The sequence below is a fragment of the Patella vulgata genome, chromosome 7, assembly GCF_932274485.2.
Source record: "Patella vulgata chromosome 7, xgPatVulg1.2, whole genome shotgun sequence".
NCBI lineage: Eukaryota > Metazoa > Mollusca > Gastropoda > Patellidae > Patella > Patella vulgata.
Genome location: NC_065885.2, coordinates 17,210,539 through 17,230,000, shown reverse-complemented (window position 1 = coordinate 17,230,000; position 19,462 = coordinate 17,210,539). Strand labels below are relative to the sequence as shown.

General features: G+C 34.7%; 2 protein-coding genes across 3 annotated transcripts; one reads left to right on the top strand and one right to left on the bottom strand.

Moving 5' to 3' along the window:
* Positions 1-2,451: 2,451 nt before the first annotated feature.
* LOC126827372 (transcription initiation factor TFIID subunit 3) lies at positions 2,452-15,746 on the bottom strand. The gene is made up of 10 exons (XM_050556664.2): positions 15,595-15,746; positions 14,329-14,507; positions 13,060-13,305; positions 11,870-12,008; positions 9,648-11,130; positions 8,160-8,339; positions 7,313-7,521; positions 5,770-6,670; positions 3,761-3,861; positions 2,452-2,658 (listed from the first exon to the last, which is right to left on the bottom strand). Exons 2-10 carry the CDS (start codon positions 14,492-14,494, stop codon positions 2,541-2,543), a joined length of 3,543 nt encoding a protein of 1,180 aa, XP_050412621.1. The 5' UTR covers positions 14,495-14,507; positions 15,595-15,746; the 3' UTR covers positions 2,452-2,540.
* Positions 15,747-16,007: 261 nt separating this feature from the next.
* On the top strand, positions 16,008-18,983 carry LOC126827848 (ADP-ribosylation factor-like protein 6). Of its 2 annotated transcripts, none has more exons than XM_050557417.2 (2): positions 16,008-16,153; positions 17,972-18,981. In XM_050557417.2, exon 2 carries the CDS (start codon positions 18,045-18,047, stop codon positions 18,612-18,614), a length of 570 nt encoding a protein of 189 aa, XP_050413374.1. In that variant the 5' UTR covers positions 16,008-16,153; positions 17,972-18,044; the 3' UTR covers positions 18,615-18,981. The 2 variants fall into 2 exon arrangements, with proteins under 2 accessions (XP_050413374.1, XP_055958350.1); XM_056102375.1 differs by lacking the exon at positions 16,008-16,153 and adding an exon at positions 16,554-16,669 and having other exon boundaries at positions 17,972-18,983.
* Positions 18,984-19,462: the final 479 nt, after the last annotated feature.

Genomic DNA, 19,462 nt, shown 5'->3' with positions numbered 1-19,462 from the left:
GTCATAACAGTGTTCTTAATCGGCTGTTTTTTGTCGGCTTTAGCCGATTGATGTTTAATCTAGCCGATTGGTAAAACAATGAACCGGCCACTATGGTATCACGAATTAATCTTCTATCGGCTAAATTACATCGGGTTAATTATTACATGTTAATTAAAGATACATTAGTTAAGAGTTTAATAAAGAGTTGGCCATTCTTGCTATAATAATTCAAAAATAGATGATAAAAAAAGAAAATATTGAAACTTTCATTCAAATTACTTCATTCTCAGCCAAGTTATCATTGTTTGTAGTTTTGACAAGATTTGTGCACAGAGGTAACCAAGGCACTGGTATAATCGGGACTTAGTCTGGCTTTCCCATTTTTAAATTAAATTTTTAAATGGCGAACCGTTTTCATCTAGTTAAAATCTCGAGTATCCGATGCCATCGAGAGACAATTATGGTCTAGTTTTGTTAATAAATGTCTAATTAATAGTTTATATAACATTTCGGGCCTAAAGAAAGACCTGCAATAGGCAGATTTAGTTCTTGCATAGTGTATGTTTAAGAAGTCAGTCAACTTGCTTGTCCGCTACAACAACAGCCATACATACCTTAGTGAGAATCGGCCATGTGGTTCATAATCTGAGTAGCCTAATTAGCACATTTAACGGTAATTTGGATAAAACATGCTTGCTGATTATTCATAACAGGTTCAGTAAGCTGCTTTTGTAAAAATAGCCCACGTGGCGAAAGAAGACGATCTCGGCCATGGTTTGCCAATCGAGCGTCTTCCACGCTCCTTACGAATTCCAGGTACCGGTAGATATTAAAATAATAACTGGATCATACATTGATGGATTCACTGACCAGTTGTTATGTAAATTTATATCTTCATTGAGTATAATCCCCTTATAGAACCCCTAATACGCCAAGAATCAGCCATTAATGATATATTTTTCCGATAGAATAATATGTCCAATGCTGAATTCCAATGACACGTGACATATCGCTTGGAATTAGGTCAATAAACCAGTTTTAAATAGCGTTTACCGTTATTTTTATATACACATTCCGACAAAGGCTTAATTTTAAAAATATTGTCGTTTTTACTATATCATAATTGAAAAATGCTAATATTTTTGATCATCGACTGGACTGATGAAACACGAACGTTTCACCGAATCAACGAAGATAGTAATTTATTTAGTATTACTGACGTGAACTTGAAAGCTGGTACGTGAATTAAATAGGGAAAATTTTCAAAAGGTGTACTTAATTGTCTTATTTTTGTGGTGATCACATACATCCAGGCGCGGATCCAGAGGGGGGGGGGCCAAACAATTTTTTTTTGTAAAACAACCTTTTTTATGAGAAAAGTGCCATAATTGTGCGACAGGATGGACACTCAAAGCGCAAGATAATGATATAGACATGTGATATCACAATTAATGTTTTGCATCAATAAAATTGAATCACAATATCATGGTATTAATTAATTCATAATAAAAATTGACGTCAAACAGGAGGTTGGATTTCCCAGTTTAAAAAGCTCAGTGTGTATGTATATACGCCAAAATAACGATAGAGACCATGTATTTATAAAAAAGTTTCAAGCCGAGGGGGGGGGGGGGGAGGGGATACATTTTCTCAGGAACCTGACAAACACCCTCCTGCAAAAATTCCTCATAACTCTATCGAAAATTGTTGAAAAACCATATCCCTGTTTGTCTCAACACCTTAAACACTGTATAAAACGATAATGAAAATTGAATATATTGAAAATTTCATTCAAATTACTTTATTCTGAGCAAAGATATTAGCCTTTGAAGGCATGACAAGATGTGTGCACTGATGCTCTTAGCCTCACTTCACCATTTTTAAATTAAATCATGGTCGAACTCGTCTAATGTGCTTCAAATCGAACTCATGCTTATGGTCCTGTATAATGCCTGTTTAACTTTAGACTCATTCATAAGATTTTTCAAAGTGATCAAGGGCCATAATGGAAATCTTTCAAAAATCAACAGGCTTCTCTGTCTCGCTGTGTATAAATTTAAAGTCAATCGGATATTAACTCTACCTTTTGAGCATCCACAAGATTTTTCAAAAGTTATCAAGGGTTATAACTCTGGCAGTAATTAATGGAAATTGTTGAAAATCAATACGCTGACAGATGGACAGACAGACCGACCGATGGAGAGACGGGGGCATCAAAAATATACAACCAAATCCCCCAGCCCATATTTCATCAGCTTAAATCAGTCCCATCAATTACATTTAGATCGTATAAAAAAATAAAGATGCCTTTGGGCTTTTATAATATCATGACTTCGTCCACCTTGTAACTGGTGGTAGATCATGGAATTTCCCTTCATCATATCTTTGTAAATTCAAACGAATTCCACCTGCAGAGAGTTAAAATAACAGTTGTAACCTAGATGACAGAAAACTAAAAATTATTGTTTTATAATTTACTTTATATAAAATCCGAATAATTTTCATTGTTGGTTTATATACAATAAATATACATGAAGCACTAACTACAATAATGTTTCTTAAACTTTTTTCTTTCTTTTACGTTTCATTTTAGGTTTTGATTTTTTAGTCTGACGACATCTTGGACAAAACCATTCTTCATCTTCAGGTGGTTCTTGTACTATATTTACACAAACCCTGGAAAACAACAGAGCACAGCATGGTATTCAGCAAATCTTTTTTTTTTTAAAAACTTGTTTTATTAGCAAGGAACTAAAAGTGCTCTTTTCTGTAATGTAATTAAATGTTGCTTGACACAGCCCCTTACAAGTATTGCAAGGTGATTTTTGTTTTGGTGAATATTCGTTATTTTGAATAGTTAAGAGAGAGAGAGAAATGGGGTTTAACGTCCACTCGATACAAACTAGGTCATTTCGGGACTAACATATGGTTTAAGTTTATTTACATAATTCGCTTGCGCGTAGGGGTCTTTAGCAGTGGGAGGAAACCGGAGACCCCGGAGAAAACCCACGAGGTTGGACAGGTGACCCTGCTCCTTGCCACGTACAACCGGGGATTCGAAACCACACCAGTCGACTCAATGACAGACTTTATGATACAGCGCGCGCACGCTAACCATTCAGCCATCCAACCCCCCCTGAATAGTTAAGACCAGGTTTTATAATTGAAATGAAGAAGCCAGAAGCCAGAGTCCAGAATTAGGAAGGAGGATATATAGTAATTCAGCTCCCATTCTCTTTAATAAAACCAGACATAACAAAAACAAATTGGTTGGTTGTAATGATTGGTTAATACCCTACCCAGTAAAATTTGTGAATTGTTTGAACTGGTTAAGAGAAGAATCTACATTAAAGTCAATCGAAAAATCTATGCTTTCTGGGATCAATCATCAACCAAAATTACATTAATTAAAGAGTCGCAAATCGGATCAAAAATTGCAATTACTCAAATTCAATCCCAATTGTTGTATACCCATCAGAATCATTATCCTAAGGTTTGAAAAAGATTCTTAAAAAATTGTGGCCTCCAGAGAGCAGAAAATCTTAAAAAATTGTGGCCTCCAGAGAGTGGAAAAAGATAAACAATATTGTGCTGAAATTCAATCAACTTTGAACAAGGGAGCCCACAAGCAAAAATATGCTAATTAAATAACAAAAAATGATTACACTCAAATTCCATCCCAACTGTCATCTAATGATAAAATCCATTATGCTAAAGTTTAAAAAACATTCGTCAAAAATTGTGGCCTCTAGAGAGTGGACGGAGCCTGTATACCTACCAATGATACCAATCTGGACAACCATCACAACCAATCATAGGACTTCCATCATCCTGCATTTTACAAGCTGGACAAATCCATATCTGGTTTCCAGCAGCATCCTAGAATAAATGGATGGCAATAATAATATAATAAAACTAGTACACAGTAACATATTTACCTATACCTATATCTATATCTATCATATATAAGCTTATCAAGAGGAAATCTTGACCTCTAGAGGCTCTAGGAGCTAAAAAGCAATTTTTCATGCAATGCCAGGCCTAAATCCAGGAAGTTACGGCCAATAAGGGAGGGAGGGAGGGAGAGAGAGAGAGAGAGAGAGAGAGAGAGAGAGAGAGAGAGAGAGAGTTTGACATTAACTTGACACAAACTAGGTCATTTCGGTTCAATTTTATTTCAATAATTCGCTTGCGCATTGGGGTCTTTAGCAGTGGGAGGAAACCGGATATTGTGGGAAGGGGTGCAACTCTTACTTGACTTGGCGAAAAACACTTGATAATCAACCACATAAAAAATCAAACTCCCGTTTGCGCATGGGCAATGGAACTTTTCATCAAATATTGACAACAGTCTCAGACCCTCTGGGTCACAAACACTAATACATTTCAAAACGAATAATACTCAATAAACTCATTTATTCCATCTCTCTACGACTGTCTGACCATGTGTGAACATTGCTACAACATATAAAAATCTCCCCATTGGTATTGTAACCATTAGTTCAACCTGGCAAGAGTATTCAGTTCCGAAGCATTTATGCTTACACTCTAAGTGCCCTCACCAGAATTGTGCACTGCGCGGGCAAAGGAATTTAAACTAAAATCTATTAAAATTGCATTTTAAGTTACAATCGATCTTCATGAAATGCATAAAACTTAAAATTAACATTTCATTTCATCAAATCAGTCCACTCTCGTAGAGTGCTCTGTGATTCATCCTACAGGAAGTCTTATGAGGCAACAATTATCTAGTCATAAATCTTAATTTAAGAGTACAATATGGCCGCGATCTAAAATTTGATAGGGTTTCTCCTTCGCCCCAAAAGAACAATACCACATAACCACTGAGAAATTAGAGCCGTATTTCATTCACAAGTTTTAAAGATGGGTTCACAGTAAAGTATTTATCTGGTGGTTATTTTCAATAAAAGTATGGCAATTTTGGTATGTATAGAAAGTAGAGATATCCAATCTTACTAGAAAAATACTGGATTCCCCGAAAAACATTCATGGAGCGTATACAGGACAAAAATGTAAGGGTTCCCCATATCAACAGCCCGATGATTAGGAACTTCTGCATGCGTGATGTCAAAGGTCACAAGCGAACATTGAGCGCTTGATGTACAAGTTGATAAACTTTATGAAGAGTTAGACGTATAATACTTTCTGAGATAAAAATGACGGGACAAGACGCAGGTAGTGGATAATCCGAGAATTTAATTAGGATTCGATATTTGTAATAAATAGTAAGCGATTAAAGACAACATTGTCTTATGTATGCAATGAATTCTCCTCTGACTTCCAAGACGTGACGTAAAACATGACCTGGGTTGATCGAATTTTAATAGCAGGGCATTCCTTTGCAATTACAATCTTTGAGAAGGATTTGAAGCATAATTATGACAAATTAATTAGTTTGAATATGTTTTTGGTCCATGTATACCATTAAATCACCCAGTTTGTACGCGGGAACCCATCTTTAAAAGTCAAAATATGGCCATAAAGATAAACTGGAAAAAGTGTGTTGCGTTAGGTATTTAGGATTCTTCCTTAAAACAATCCATATTGAACAATCTCACTGAATATCAAAATAAAAAAATAGATCATCTTTCCATTCGTATTTTGCCTTTTAAAAGTTTGTGAACACAATACAGAACATGGTTCTCTTCAGAATAGTTGCTAGTTACTCAGTAGGATTTGGTGAAATGATTTTAGCTAGTACTGACTAGCTAGTATTGTTCTCAAGGGTTTCTGCATTCTGCAAAATTTAAAGAGAAGTTTACTTACAACAAAAGTTCCTACAGTCTCAGCCACAACTCCACTGTCAATATCATCTGAACCTGGCGAGACAGGTGTTCCAGTTTTGGCACTATGGCCTGGAGATTCTGGAGACTTTGTGCGTGGTGAATATCTCCGAGGTGATGGTTTCAGAACTTTAGGAGAGTTTTTATTTTTAGGTGGACGACCTCTACCTCTGCTCGGCGTTTTGACTGGCGTTGTTGGTGATGTTTTTGGCAGAACTATGGGGGATGGACACAAAGATTTTGTTGGTGGTGATCTTACTGGTGATGAGGGAGGAGATCTACGAGAAGGTGAAGAATGACTTGATGATGCAGGAGACGCAGGAACTGTGGGAGGAGTTGGGGACCGAGATCGTGATCTTACTAGAGGATTGACAGCTTTTGGAGGTAGGGGTTCGGTCAGTTGTTTCTTTAGTAATTTTTTTGCAGCTTTGGCTATTTTTTTACTCTTCATTAAACTTTCTTTTTCTTTTCTTTGTTTCTCTCTTAATTCCTCTTCCTGTCTTTCCTTCTCTGCCTTTTTCCTCTGGAGTTCTAATTCAGCTTCTTTCTGAAGTTTCAATTCCAATTCTTTTTGTTTTTTTAACTCTAATTCTTTCAGTCTCTCAATTTCTTTTTGTTCTTCCTCTTTTTTCCTTTTCCTCTCACGTTCTAATTCAAGTTCTTTTTCTCGTTCACGCTCCCTTTCTTTCTCCTTTTCTCTTTCCCTTTCTATTTCCCGTTGTTTTTCCAATTCCTTTTCTTTTTCTTTTTCTTCTTTCAATTTCTGTTTTTCCTCTTTCATTTTCTGTTTTTCCTCTTTCAACTTCTGTTTCTCTTCCTTCAATTTTTGCTTCTCTTCTCTCTGTTTCTGTTCTTCAACTTGTTTTGCTAAGGGTTTGATAACCCTGAAAATATAGTAAGAGAAACCAAATTCAAAATGATGTATTATTACAAACTGATGTGGACCTCCCGATTGCATGCACTTATCAATTAAATTGGTTATTAATATGTTAAACACTATAAAAAGTAATTTACTTAAGGAATTAGTCCTTAAGACTTTTTTAAGGCTTTTATGATGATGCAAAGAGGAGAGGTCACAACTCCCTCCGACAAAAGTAAATTCTGCAACCCTACTCCTAAGTCACATACAAAGGCTGGATTCTTCTAACTTGGACAGATGGTAGATCTCATACCCTACCTATCCACCAAGCGAGGTAAGCACATGTAGTTCACAAGTCAGTTTGTGGATTTGTGCAGACACAAAGGTAAATGACTTGCTTGACCACAAAGGCTGTATATAGACTTGTATAGAATGAACATATTTTCTTTTCAAGTGTCTTAAGAAGTAACATTGAAAGACAAAATTATCTTTTTACAAAACCATGTTAACATAGCACCATCCCCATAGAAATGGATTTAGTTTTCAGATTATGTGATGCTAACAAAGTTGTTTATTATCAAATTTATTTGTTGCCAAATAACATTTGTGGCCATCAAATAGGTCTGTAGGCTGCCCTTATAGTTAAGGTAATAAGAATGAAACTTGCAGTTTAGGTATCTCAGGTCTAGATGGAGAACTTATAGAAGGTCTAGATGGAGTCCCTGGATCTAACTTTGGTGATGCAATAGATGTTTCTAAAGCAGAAGCTGATGGAGAATTTAGAACTGAAGTAGATGAAATTGGCGTTCCACCAAGTTTTATATTTAATTTTAACCGTGGGAAAGTAGGTGTTGATGGAGGTTCATCCTTAATTTCCTGGAATCAAAATAAAATAAAATTACAGGATGATACATACCGGTGGTATACCTATTCAACAATTTTAATGGCATAACAGATGTGGCATACAATCAAAATATCTTAATAAATCTCTTGAATTTGAGTTTCTCCCCCACTCCCACAAAATACAAATCATTGGATTTTTATATGTTAGGTCTTTAGTGGAATGATAATCTGTCTTCACTGAAAAGTTTGTGTTGAGATATAACCTATTTGTGTCCACTGTTGACATATGAAACCAAATATAAAATTAAATTAAGTAAACAAGTCAACTTTCATTTAATTCTTCAAAGCAAAAATCTATATTCAAGTCACATAGAGCTTGCCCCATCACTAATCAAACTAACACATCAATTTGATTCAATACTTTATTTTGACCTAAATCAGAAGGATCAAGCTCATTTGCCATAAGTATATAAATGGTTATGACAGTTCTTTTTAAAACAGTGATAACTTTGCCCAGAATAAATTAATTTGAATGAAATTTTCAATATATTCATTTTTATAATAAAACAAGATTTCATAAGTGGTTATCAACCATATATCAACATAAATAAATAATTACTAAATGTTACATTTTGCGTCAGTTTGTTTAAAGACCTTAAAGTTACATGTACCTTTGGCTTCTTCTCCTTATCATATTTAGATTTATCTTTCTTCTTTTCTTTTTTCTCATCTTTATCTCCAGACCTTTCTTTATCCTTGTCTCTGTCCTTCTCTCTATCCTTATCTTTCTTCTTTTTCTTCTTCTTGTCCTTATCTCTTTTATCTTTCTTGTCCTTTTTATGTTCTTTGCTCTGAAAACACAAAAACATTTTAATTTAGACATCATTCTCTCAGACAGTAGGTAGATAACAAGCCTTTTAAAAAAGAAAATTTCCAAAGAACAAGTCAACTAATACCGAGATAGCAAATCCTGTCAAAAAACCCTGATGTGCTCTGCAATTTGTGATCACAACATTTGGACTGCACTGTAGTATCATATTTAGTTGATGCCTGATTTGTTGCCTGAAATTCTTGTGTTTACTTAACTGCAGTCCTTCAAAGATTAAGGATATTCAGTTCTTGGACAATTAAACGAATATTCTCTGTGTAATTTATCATGATTTTCGGGGGGGGGGGGCACAGTGAACAGTAGTAATTAGTATAAATAATGACAAGCTATTTGACTATCAGCTACATGTATACAAATGTTTGACAACCAACAACCATGTATAAACAATATGAGAGTAAGTGGTACAGTATGTACTCTTAATGTATTATGTAAGTAGTGATGTGCCGATAATGCTGATATGGGTACTATCGGTTTTACCTATATTCGATGTGGACAGGAAGACATATTACAAATTCAAAAGCCCTAAATGTCATGATAATTGATATAGATACATGTCAGTGTTAGTTGGAAAACGCAGGGTACTATCTTATCTTATTTTTTGTTCTATGATTAATTAATTAATAAAGTATGATTGAGATTATGAGTTATTTAGATATTTATGTGGGTTAAGCAAAAGAGAATGATTTGTTCACAATTATATAGGTTTTTACCAAATCTTTTTGAACAGATATCAGCGACTCTATAGGAGAAATGCACAGTAGCGGTCGATATTGATAGGTCACTTATCGGTCAATTACATATGATGAAATGAAACCAATAATGAGCAATCAGTGTTAAAGATACATTATGGGAGATTAGATAAAGAGCTGGTAGTTAAAAACTAGATAATGTAAAGGGAATTTGCTGATAATTTTAGTCAAATTGATCCACCCTGAACTGAGTATTTAGCGATTGAATTTTAGGCCTAGCCTCGATCATCATTACTAAAGTCATTACAATAAAAAAAATTAGTCTTGATTATCCATTTTTTTGATTTAATCAGAAGCAGCAGACTGGGTTCTAACCCAGTAAATATCACAGGCTAGCGATGCCATCAAGAGTTGATTATGGTCTGGATAAGTTAATTAATGTCTAATTAATAATTTAGGTAACATTTTAGGCCTAAAGAAAGACCTGCAATTGGCAGATTTAGCTCTTGCGTAATGTATGTTTAATAAATATAATACATATTTCAAGAGTTCAAAGGTTGACTTTGTCACCTCTACCGTACCTTATGTTTTTCTTTATCTTTGGGTTTCTTTTCACTCTCAGCTTCAGTCTTTATAGATGCTGAGGCTTGTTCTGTTGAATCCTTTGATGTGGGAACAGAAGCATCTTCTCGAAGCTCTACCTTTGGTTTGGGGCTGTCAGGAACTGCTTCAGTCTTAACTTCAATAGGTACTACTGGAGTAGGAATGGGAGGTGGTGAAGGAGATGGGGGAGCAGAAGGTTCATTTACAATGGTATCTACAGGTTCTTGTTTTATTTCTGGTTCAGGGCGTTCTGGACTATCACTAAAAGCAAACACTTTCATTGCATCAGTTAAATATTTGTCAGGCAATTTTGGAATAACCTGTTTCTTTATTTCGGGCTTTTGAGATTTAGAGATGAGTTTCTTTTTCAGTTTTTCTCTGACTCCCTTATCTTTAGATTTTCCATTTTTCAGTTTACGTTTTTTCTTTAGTTTATCATGTTCTGCGGTTGGAGATTTTGGAGTAGCTGATGATGATTGTGGTTCTGAATCTAGTTCAAGTTTTATTTCTACTGATGATGTGTCATTATCTTCTGAAGTTTGTCTAATGACAGAATTTATAGTATCATCCATGTCAGCAAGATCATGTGATTTGGGTTTGTCAGGGTCACCTGTTGATGTCTCTTTATGGTCAGGTGAGGACTTGATTTCTTTGCTTTCAACTTCTACAACAGACTGACGAATAACTTCATCAATGCAATCATCTACAGTAGCCAATCGAGCAGATTTTTGTTTTTCTTTCATATCAGATTCGGATGCAATTACCAAACGTTCAGGAGAATCACCGCGTGAATTGGATGATTCTTCATCTGGATTAGGTAGTGAAAGAAGAAGTTCGTCAGTCAAAGCTTTTTCTGGTGGCAAAGGCATAGACTGCTTAATTGCTTCTTTAGTTTCCTTTTCAGTCTTGCTATCTTTCTTGAAATTTTTATTTTTATTGATTTTGATAGGTTTACCATCTGCACCATATACATTTCCCAACTTATCAATACTGATCACTTTCTTTTTCTTCTTTTTATCACTCAAGATCTTTTTACCATCCTTAGAGGAACTCTCACTAACTTTGCTTCCACTAACACTTTTCTTTCCATCATTTTTACTTAATTTAGGTTTCGATTTAAACTTTTTAGATTTTATTGAATCTTTTGATGAAGATTTTTTCTTTTTTTCTGATATGCTTGAATGATTATTTGATTTATTGTCAGATTCATATACAACATCTATGTCCGATTTTTCTTTCTCACTCTCTGAATATTTCTCTTTCACTTTATCTTTTAACTGGTCTTTAGGCGATGGCTGGGGGTCCCGGAACAAAGCCTGTTTAAATCCAGCTGGTGGTGTGCGATTATCTGGTAATTTTCCTTGTCTTTTAGGTGTTAGTTCCCCTTCTTGAGACATGGAAACACTCAGCATTTCATACTGGGATGGATCAGCTTCTGGTGGAAGTGATGCACTACTTATTCTGAAATATAAATTAGTATCATTTCAAAATTAGTTTTTCCATGGATAAAGTATGAAATAAAATGGGATTTAGGATCCTACTGATCTGCTCCGACCGGGCTAATAAATATGGGCATATGCCATACAGTGTGTTATGAGAGAACTTTTGCTCAGACACTACAGCCTATCCGAATTCCATCTATCACTGGTTCTTTTAGGTGCAGACCAATGTGTACATGACACCTTGGTTTTTCACCATATTCAAACAACTATACGTTGTCCCTTGCCAGGCCCTCCATCCTGCACCACTGACAAGGGGAAACCATGCCAGAAAGTCCTGATGAACTTTCACAGTCAACACAGGGATCACAGGGTCTCCAGGATAGTGAGCCAACATCTAACTCTTAATCACTGAGCCACTGTGGCTCCTAAGATAAATATGACATTCAAAATACAACCTATGACTGAGTATCTATAGCAAAGTACATTGTACAGGGACTTGTCATTTATCTTTTAAAACAACTCTATACAATACTGCACTGAAATAAAAAATAAACTCATTCATATCTCAGTAATAGGTTGACATACGTATCTGTCCCAATCTGATATGATCACATCGCACCTGATTCCACTGTATAGTCAAATCACATCAAAATGAAATCATTGCTTTGCAGATCATTGACAATCATCTGGGTGATATCATATTACCTCTTTAATAATACATTTCAAAGGGTGTTTATGCTTAAAGCTTTATATCATACCTTGGACGTTTATTAGGTGGACCTTCAGCTGATGTTGTAGTTGAACGACTTTCAGCAGCAGCTGGACTCACATCCATAGGTGATGCAAATTCTGGAGCGAGTCCAACCACCTCTGATGACAGAGGCTCATCAACATCATCTAAAATTGATCAAATAAAATACACAATTCAACTTCATTTATACTCTCAATATAAATCTGACAATATTCGTCACCACATAAGAATGTTCGAGAGACCCTCTGACATTGCTGCACTTGATACCTTTAGCACAATTCATGTTTGAGATTTGTACAAAAAGTAGTCAATGGATAACACAACAACAATCTGATTAAAATACGGATCCTATTTCGTTTCATTTTTTATACTTTCGATGGCCTACACTAAATGAAGATCTGACAGGTTATAGTGATAGGTTGCGTCAGAGGTCATACAAGCGGCTTTTGACCCAAGTGGTTTACCCACAGTTCAGCACACAGTACGCCGGAGCACTCGCCGTAACAGATCACTTCATTGGCTAATCCCTCACATTAACCAGAAAGTGGCTTATCTAACAACTCTTCCAGATCCTAGTGTAGCAAAGAGAGAGAGAGAGAAATGGGGTTTAATGTCCACTCGACTCAAACCAGGTCATTTCGGGACTAACACATGGTTCAATTTTATTTCCACAATTCGCTTGCGCGTAGGGGTCTTTAGCAGTGGGAGGAAACCGGAGGACCCGGAGAAAACCCACGAGGTTGGACAGGCGACCCTACTCCTTGTCACGTACATCGGGGAATCGAAACCCCACCAGTTGACTCAATGACAGACTTTATGATACAGCACGCACATGCTAACCATTCGGCCATCCAACCCCCCTTAGTGTAGTAAAGACAAGTAAAATGAAATTTTGTACAATAAAAAACGAAACGAAATAGGATCTGTGTTTGAATCAGATTGACACAACAAGGGCATTACAGTAAAATCTAGAATAAATGACAGCACAATCTCTATTAAAATTCCACCACTGGTGCAAATAAATATTATGTAAAATCTAAGACAGCACAATCTCTATTTAAATTTCACCACTGGTGTAAATAAATATTAGGTAAAATCTAAGAAAATGACTCCACAATTTCAATAAATATAAGGTAAATAATATAAACTGACAAACTGAAAGATGAAAACTAAAATCTCATTTACATATATACACACCTTTTCCACCAGGAAACATGTGAGGTAAATACGCAGGAATGTGTTCCTCGCGATGTTGTAATATTTCACGGCTCCTTGGGTTAGGAAACTGTAAATTACTTTTCTTTGGAACTGGAAAAGCCACAATTTCCTTGACAAAGGGAACTGGTTCAACATGACTAATATATTCAGTAAGTTCATCCAGTCGCACTCCCATCTGTTGAAATGCCAAACCAACATCATCGAGATTGACTTCTGTTCTACCAACTGAAACAAAATAAAACACATTATATAGTTATAAAAAATATAATAATTCCATAATGCAATCAAAAGGTACATGTAAAGGTTAAAGGAGCTAAATCGCTAATATTTGGGACCTAGAAATTGACCCAAATGGGTCGCAGCGCATATGATAATGTAATCTGATTGTATATAAACTGATTTACATTCAATTGTTTCCGTTTTGACTCTAATTTGAAATCAGTTATATCCCACGAAATACGGCATGAGTATCAACCAAAAGGTAATTTTAGCGTCTGGTTATTCCAGTCTATTGTGCATGCGCTCCAGATAAAATATGGCGTCAACGTTTGACATGAGTTGTGGAATATATCTAGCCTCGTTCTTTCTGGTCACTTGTTACAAATGACGCTGAAATGCACTATGGTACACGATTCGTGTACCAATGGTAAAATGTTTATTTTGTCTTAAATATTGGATATCAGAAGCCTACCCTTTCCCGGTAAGGTCACAACATCAATGTTGATTTGAATTGACAAATAATTCGTGTTTTCACTTTGGATGATATTGAGTTAGAGACTTAGCTACTTTAAGCATAAAAACAACAACAGATCATTTCACAGTTCCCCAACACTTATATTGTGAAATGTTGTAAAAACCAACCACAGTTGGGATTATTATTCATCGATGTCATATTTTCACATGACGCGAATGTTGCTACTATGCATTTGCAGCACCCAAACCACAAAATAACTTACTTGAAATCTGTTTGGCATCAATTTATTATTGAAGGAAAATGAAGCCTACATATTTTAACAGTATATTGAATGACCAGAGCTTTGTAGCTAATTCATTTTATAGCTGAGGTTACTGATAAGCTATAATAGACTGAATATTGAATAGAAGGAGTAATATTAAAGTAGTTGGAGTTTGTCAAAACAATCAGAATTTAATATCTAAAAACTCGCCTATTACTCAAAAAGACATATTGTTCATTATAATAGTCAAAACACTATTTAACAATGTAAAAACATTAAAGAGTAAACATACACTGTTCACTGTAGCGATGTGCAATATTTCCTAGTTCCAGAATATATCGTTCCATTACATCTGTCAGAAGTTCTAAGGGAGTGACTTGAGTTGAATTCCATCCTAAATTCTGACATATTTGAGCCACAGCTATTTTCAGTACACTTCGACTATATTCAGTAGCCATATTTCAATGCTGACTGAAATGAATAAAAAACATATAGACTGGACATGTTAAGTTCCATACTCAGCACAACAATTTAGGTACAATATAAGATGAATTCCTGTAAATTCTATCCAACCCAGGAAATTTTAAAGATTTTAGTACTCTGATCTGTCTCGCATTCACAAGCTTTCAAAGTCAAATCATAAACAATTGATGATAAAAAATGAAGAATTGACCATTTCTGTGCATCCCTATTAAGCTGCAATATGAATACATGTATACCGATCCACCACACCTCTGTTCTAAGCCTTTTATGGAGCCCTTAGCTTCTATTTTTTTCACCGTAATTCTTCTTTGGTTATCAAAAGGAATCATTTCTCGCCACACCTGTTACAAGTTTATGTAATAATCAAACGCTATTTTCAAGTAGCATTTTATTATTCAAAAATATAAACAAAATACATTTCATTTGATCTGCCATTATGAGACCCATTCCTGAACTTCGCAGCTTAATGCGGTCTTTTGTTTGTGTTTTTGAATCACAAAATTCTAATTGTTTGATTATTATAAATTTTTTGAGTCAGATGTAATGAGAAATGATTAGCTTTATCAATCAAAGAAGAATTACAGTGAAGAAAAATAGAAATAGAATGGTAACTCTAGTCTTAGAATGTTAGAGCAAATGTACTGTGGATGAAGTAGAGGCTAAAAGACTAATAGAGCAGTGTTTTCATATTGCCTATTACAGCTTAATTACTGTATTAAACTATAGCCTACTACTAGTAGACAGTAGGCCTACTAGTACTAGAGGCAGGATAGCTAGGTTAGAGGACATTGTCTGCGATACACTATTAATACAGACCATGGATTGAATAAGGAATTACATGTACTCATGTAGCGATTCACTAGCTACTAATATTAACTGGGGTCCTGTCCCATAAAAAATGAAACTGATATAATAGTGGTGGTGATACTTGATATAGTGATATATTGCGAATGAGATTGTGGCGTAAAGTGATTTAAAGTTAAAGATGCACTGTGACTGAGTAACTCAGTACGCTTGTATGTAAGTTGTAACGCTACAGAGAGAACATCTGTCGATTAGTTTCATCGTAAATTACCTTTTCATTTGCGCTTCTAGTGCATGTATCTATCGTTCGTCATCGAACCTACCATGCACATATATTGAACATCTTATTAGTTGCATAATTAGTTTAGCTATTACTTATTTAACATGAATGAAGAACGATAAAATCTTAGTACAAATTTTTTTATCGGAGTTATCGTTCTTGGCTGTAAAAAATTTGGAACAGGAAACGTATGCGAAAATGAAATTATATATCATTTGATCAGGATGGTATGTTTTTTCTATTATTGCTATATGAACAAACATTATTATAAAAAATCAATATAGAAAGACTAAACTGTGATATTTTGGCACTGGAACAATATTCTGCGTAAATTCAAAAACGAAAAACATTCTTTGTCTTTCTTGGTATCAAATTTTAATATTCTCACCTTGCGCATGCCCAGTATTAAATATTTTCTAAGAAGCCGGTGGATTAGTTTACGTGTTGTCAAGAATATTTCGATTTTATTAACAGCGAAAACAATACAGAAATGGATTGACTGAGCAAATGGTTAAAGACTTTAGGTATCCGTCCATTAATGTAGAAACAGGTTAGCAAATTTTATTAGTGCTTGTGAATTTATTTCAAGATTGAATAATAGTGATGTTAATCGGACTAGACCTAGAGGATAGTAATAATTTATAGTAATACTATCTATATTATAGGCCCTATTTACAATGTAGTACTAGTAGTAGTATATTTTGAAGGATTACAGATTGAAGTTGTGCAGGCAGACCTCCCTGATATTTTAATCATTGTCCTTACGTCGGACGTCCCTAGACCTACGCTTCTGTGTGATTAGGTCATGCCAAATATTTACCTTTCAGTTTTTAGCTGATATCTTATACGAATTACGATTTTTAGTACATGGCATTGTATGTATTCAGGTGCCTGGTAGTAGATTTAATTTATGTAAATTCGTACGCAGCTTTTAAAAAAATAAAAGAATATTTAATTTGCAGTTTCGGGTTATGAATAAAATTTCACATTGTAATCGTGTAACGTGTTGGAGTTGTAATGACAGAACATGTAGATCGCAACATATTGGATGGAAACTGCTGTGAGTGTGAGTAAGCTTATAATATCAGTAGAAATGGTTCCTGTACTGATGTCTTCCGTCTTGCTCCAGCCACAGTAGTGGATCGTCCTAAGGAATTCCTTTGAGCAAGTTTTGGCTACAAAAAAAGTTACTGGCCTATAACTCCCTTATTTTCAGTTACACTAACCCCAAACTGTACTTCACATAGCTTAACATATATTAACCCATTATTGAAATAAAGGTAAAACCTTAGCGCATAATTATGTGATTTGATTAAACCCAACTGCTATGCGAAATTTCTGTTTATTTTAAAATGGCCACCGATTTTACGTCACTTAAAAATACAGAAAAACTGTTCGGTAAGATAAGATTAAGATTTCAGTATTCCACTCTTCACTATTTGTAACATAATTACTTATTTCCATGCAAACTGTGATGATGTGTTGAAAATTTGCAACTGAACTTAATTTTACTTGCGCAAAGCCTGGAATCTGGAATAGTGTATCAATTGTAGCCGTGGGTACAATTTTGTAACTAGCTTATCAGGTGCAAGTCAAGTTGTCCACAATTAAAGTTGTCCACAGTTAAGGCGTGGTAAAAACACAAAAATAAAAAAGTCCTTGTAAATCAAAAAGTCGCCTTAAAACACACTTATAAAATTGCTGTCATGAGAAGAGAGGGTGGGTCATCTTCTCTCTTTGTCATAATGAAAACAAGTTAAAAAGCGGGAGGTCCAGCTGGCTGATGTTTGGCTTCATCAGTGCAGGTAGAAAAAAAAAACTTTGGGGAAAAAGAATCCACTTGCTTTATGTAAAAATTCAAAGTGCTCACAACAAAAACCACATAGCGGGACCCGTGGTTTATTTATTAAAAACTGTTCGTCCAATAAGTTCCACATAGTTAAAAGTTCTTTAACAACTTAAACAATGTATATCTACATCCGATACATGGCAATAGTCTGTCAATTGACGTAAATTAAATAATACTAATATCAACACCGTGAAAACCAGTGGGAAATGATGATAAAGCAGAACTCGACACAAAAAAAATATACTAATTAAGAATACTTTCTGTGTCCTGAAAGTAAACTATGTCGTGTGGACGACTCCACCAATGGGCGACATAACCAGATTTTTCGTGTGGACGACTTTGTTTATTTACGACTTTGTTTATGGACGACTTGACTGGCATTCAGCTTATCAAGTCAACAAGTAAAAACATAGTCATAGCTTATGCAATTATTCCAGTAAGTATTCACAGCTTATGCAATTATACTAGTAAGTATTCACTAGTTCACAACTAATGTAATGTTTTTTTTGTTCATTACAGAATATAACAAGGAAAATCTTAATAGTTGGAACCAGTTAAATCCACACGTAATTCTGTCAATTTGCCAAAGGAGATGGGTTTGTTTGATATTTTAGCAAGATGGTTGGGAGTGAAGAAAAAAGAAGCCAATGTTTTAGTTGTTGGTTTAGATAACAGCGGAAAGACAACGATTTTAAATCAACTGAAACCTGATGACACAAAAGCTCATGATATAGTTCCTACTGTAGGATTTAATGTGGAGAAATTTGCCACAAAATCATTAAGTTTTACAGCATTTGATATGTCAGGGCAAGGTCGATATCGAAATCTCTGGGAACATTATTATAGAGAGTGTCATGGTGTTATATTTGTGGTGGACAGTAGCGATAAATTAAGAATGGTCGTCGCTAAAGATGAACTCGATCAGCTTCTACAACATCCTGATGTTAAAAACCGTAGAATACCAATTCTATTTTTTGCTAATAAAATGGATATGAGAGAAGCCGTATCTAGTGTGAAATGTTCTAGTTTAATGGGATTAGAGTTAATACGGGATAAGCCATGGCATATCTGTGCTAGTAATGCGATGACTGGTGAAGGTTTACATGAAGGTGTCGAATGGCTGACAGATCAAATTAAAGATCTGGTTGACAAAAAAAAATAATGTTTAATTAAAATTAGATGATTTTTTTTAATATTCACATTTATATTGTAACTAGACGTATTTAACTAAATTTTGTAAATGTGTAAATAGCTTTATTGTAGCTTACTTATGTATCTCCGTCCTGTTTTTCATTAAATATAGCAGAATATATTACATACATTCCAAAATCTCAATATCTGATCCATCCGTATAGCATAATATACAAGTTGATGTCAAATTTTCGGCTTAGCTTTATTTTTGGTAATGTTACATTTTGTTTTTTTCTAAATTACATATTGTTATGTAAATTGTACATAATGTTGTATGTAATTATTATTTTATGAAGACACAATATTTTGTTAAGATCTGAATAAATATATACATGAATAAACACTAATTATATTCATTGTTAATGACTTTTGTTTTGCCTTATTAATTTATTTTTGATCTAACAATCTGACTGTTAACAGGGCTATATTAGATTTATAATATTGTTACATATACCCATAAGTCATCTGAGCAGTCTATGTGGATCTTTGTAGGTGATTATTTACAAGCCACTAAAAGATGACTAAGGGCAACAATCCTGAAGTAATTATCAGAAATCCACCGTCTTTTATACTATTAATCTGAACAGTGCATCTGATTTCATGTATCAAGGAAATCAAGATGATGACTTGAGCCTCCTGGGTGTCCACAAGGTTTTTCAAATCAATAAAGAACAGTAAAGTTGAAATTAACGAAGATGTTGATGGATTTATTTGCAATATTCTGTAAATTACTTTGGAAGGGATCAATATGTATGGCAAACTGACCAAAACACAATAAGGGCCGAGGAATACGGTATGCTTTATTCTGGTTCAGACCAC

What these genes read in the sequence shown, in the direction of transcription:
- LOC126827372 (XM_050556664.2), bottom strand. Translation starts at nt 14,494, where the DNA reads ATGGCTACTGAATATAGTCGAAGTGTACTGAAAATAGCTGTGGCTCAA. An exon ending in ACATCGCTACAGTGAACAGT is followed by an intron (nt 13,306 to 14,328) that starts GTATGTTTACTC and finishes ATTTTGTTTCAG; the next exon opens with TTGGTAGAACAGAAGTCAAT. An exon ending in ATAAGGAGAAGAAGCCAAAG is followed by an intron (nt 7,522 to 8,159) that starts GTACATGTAACT and finishes TTTTGATTCCAG; the next exon opens with GAAATTAAGGATGAACCTCC.
- LOC126827848 (XM_056102375.1), top strand. Translation starts at nt 18,045, where the DNA reads ATGGGTTTGTTTGATATTTTAGCAAGATGGTTGGGAGTGAAGAAAAAA.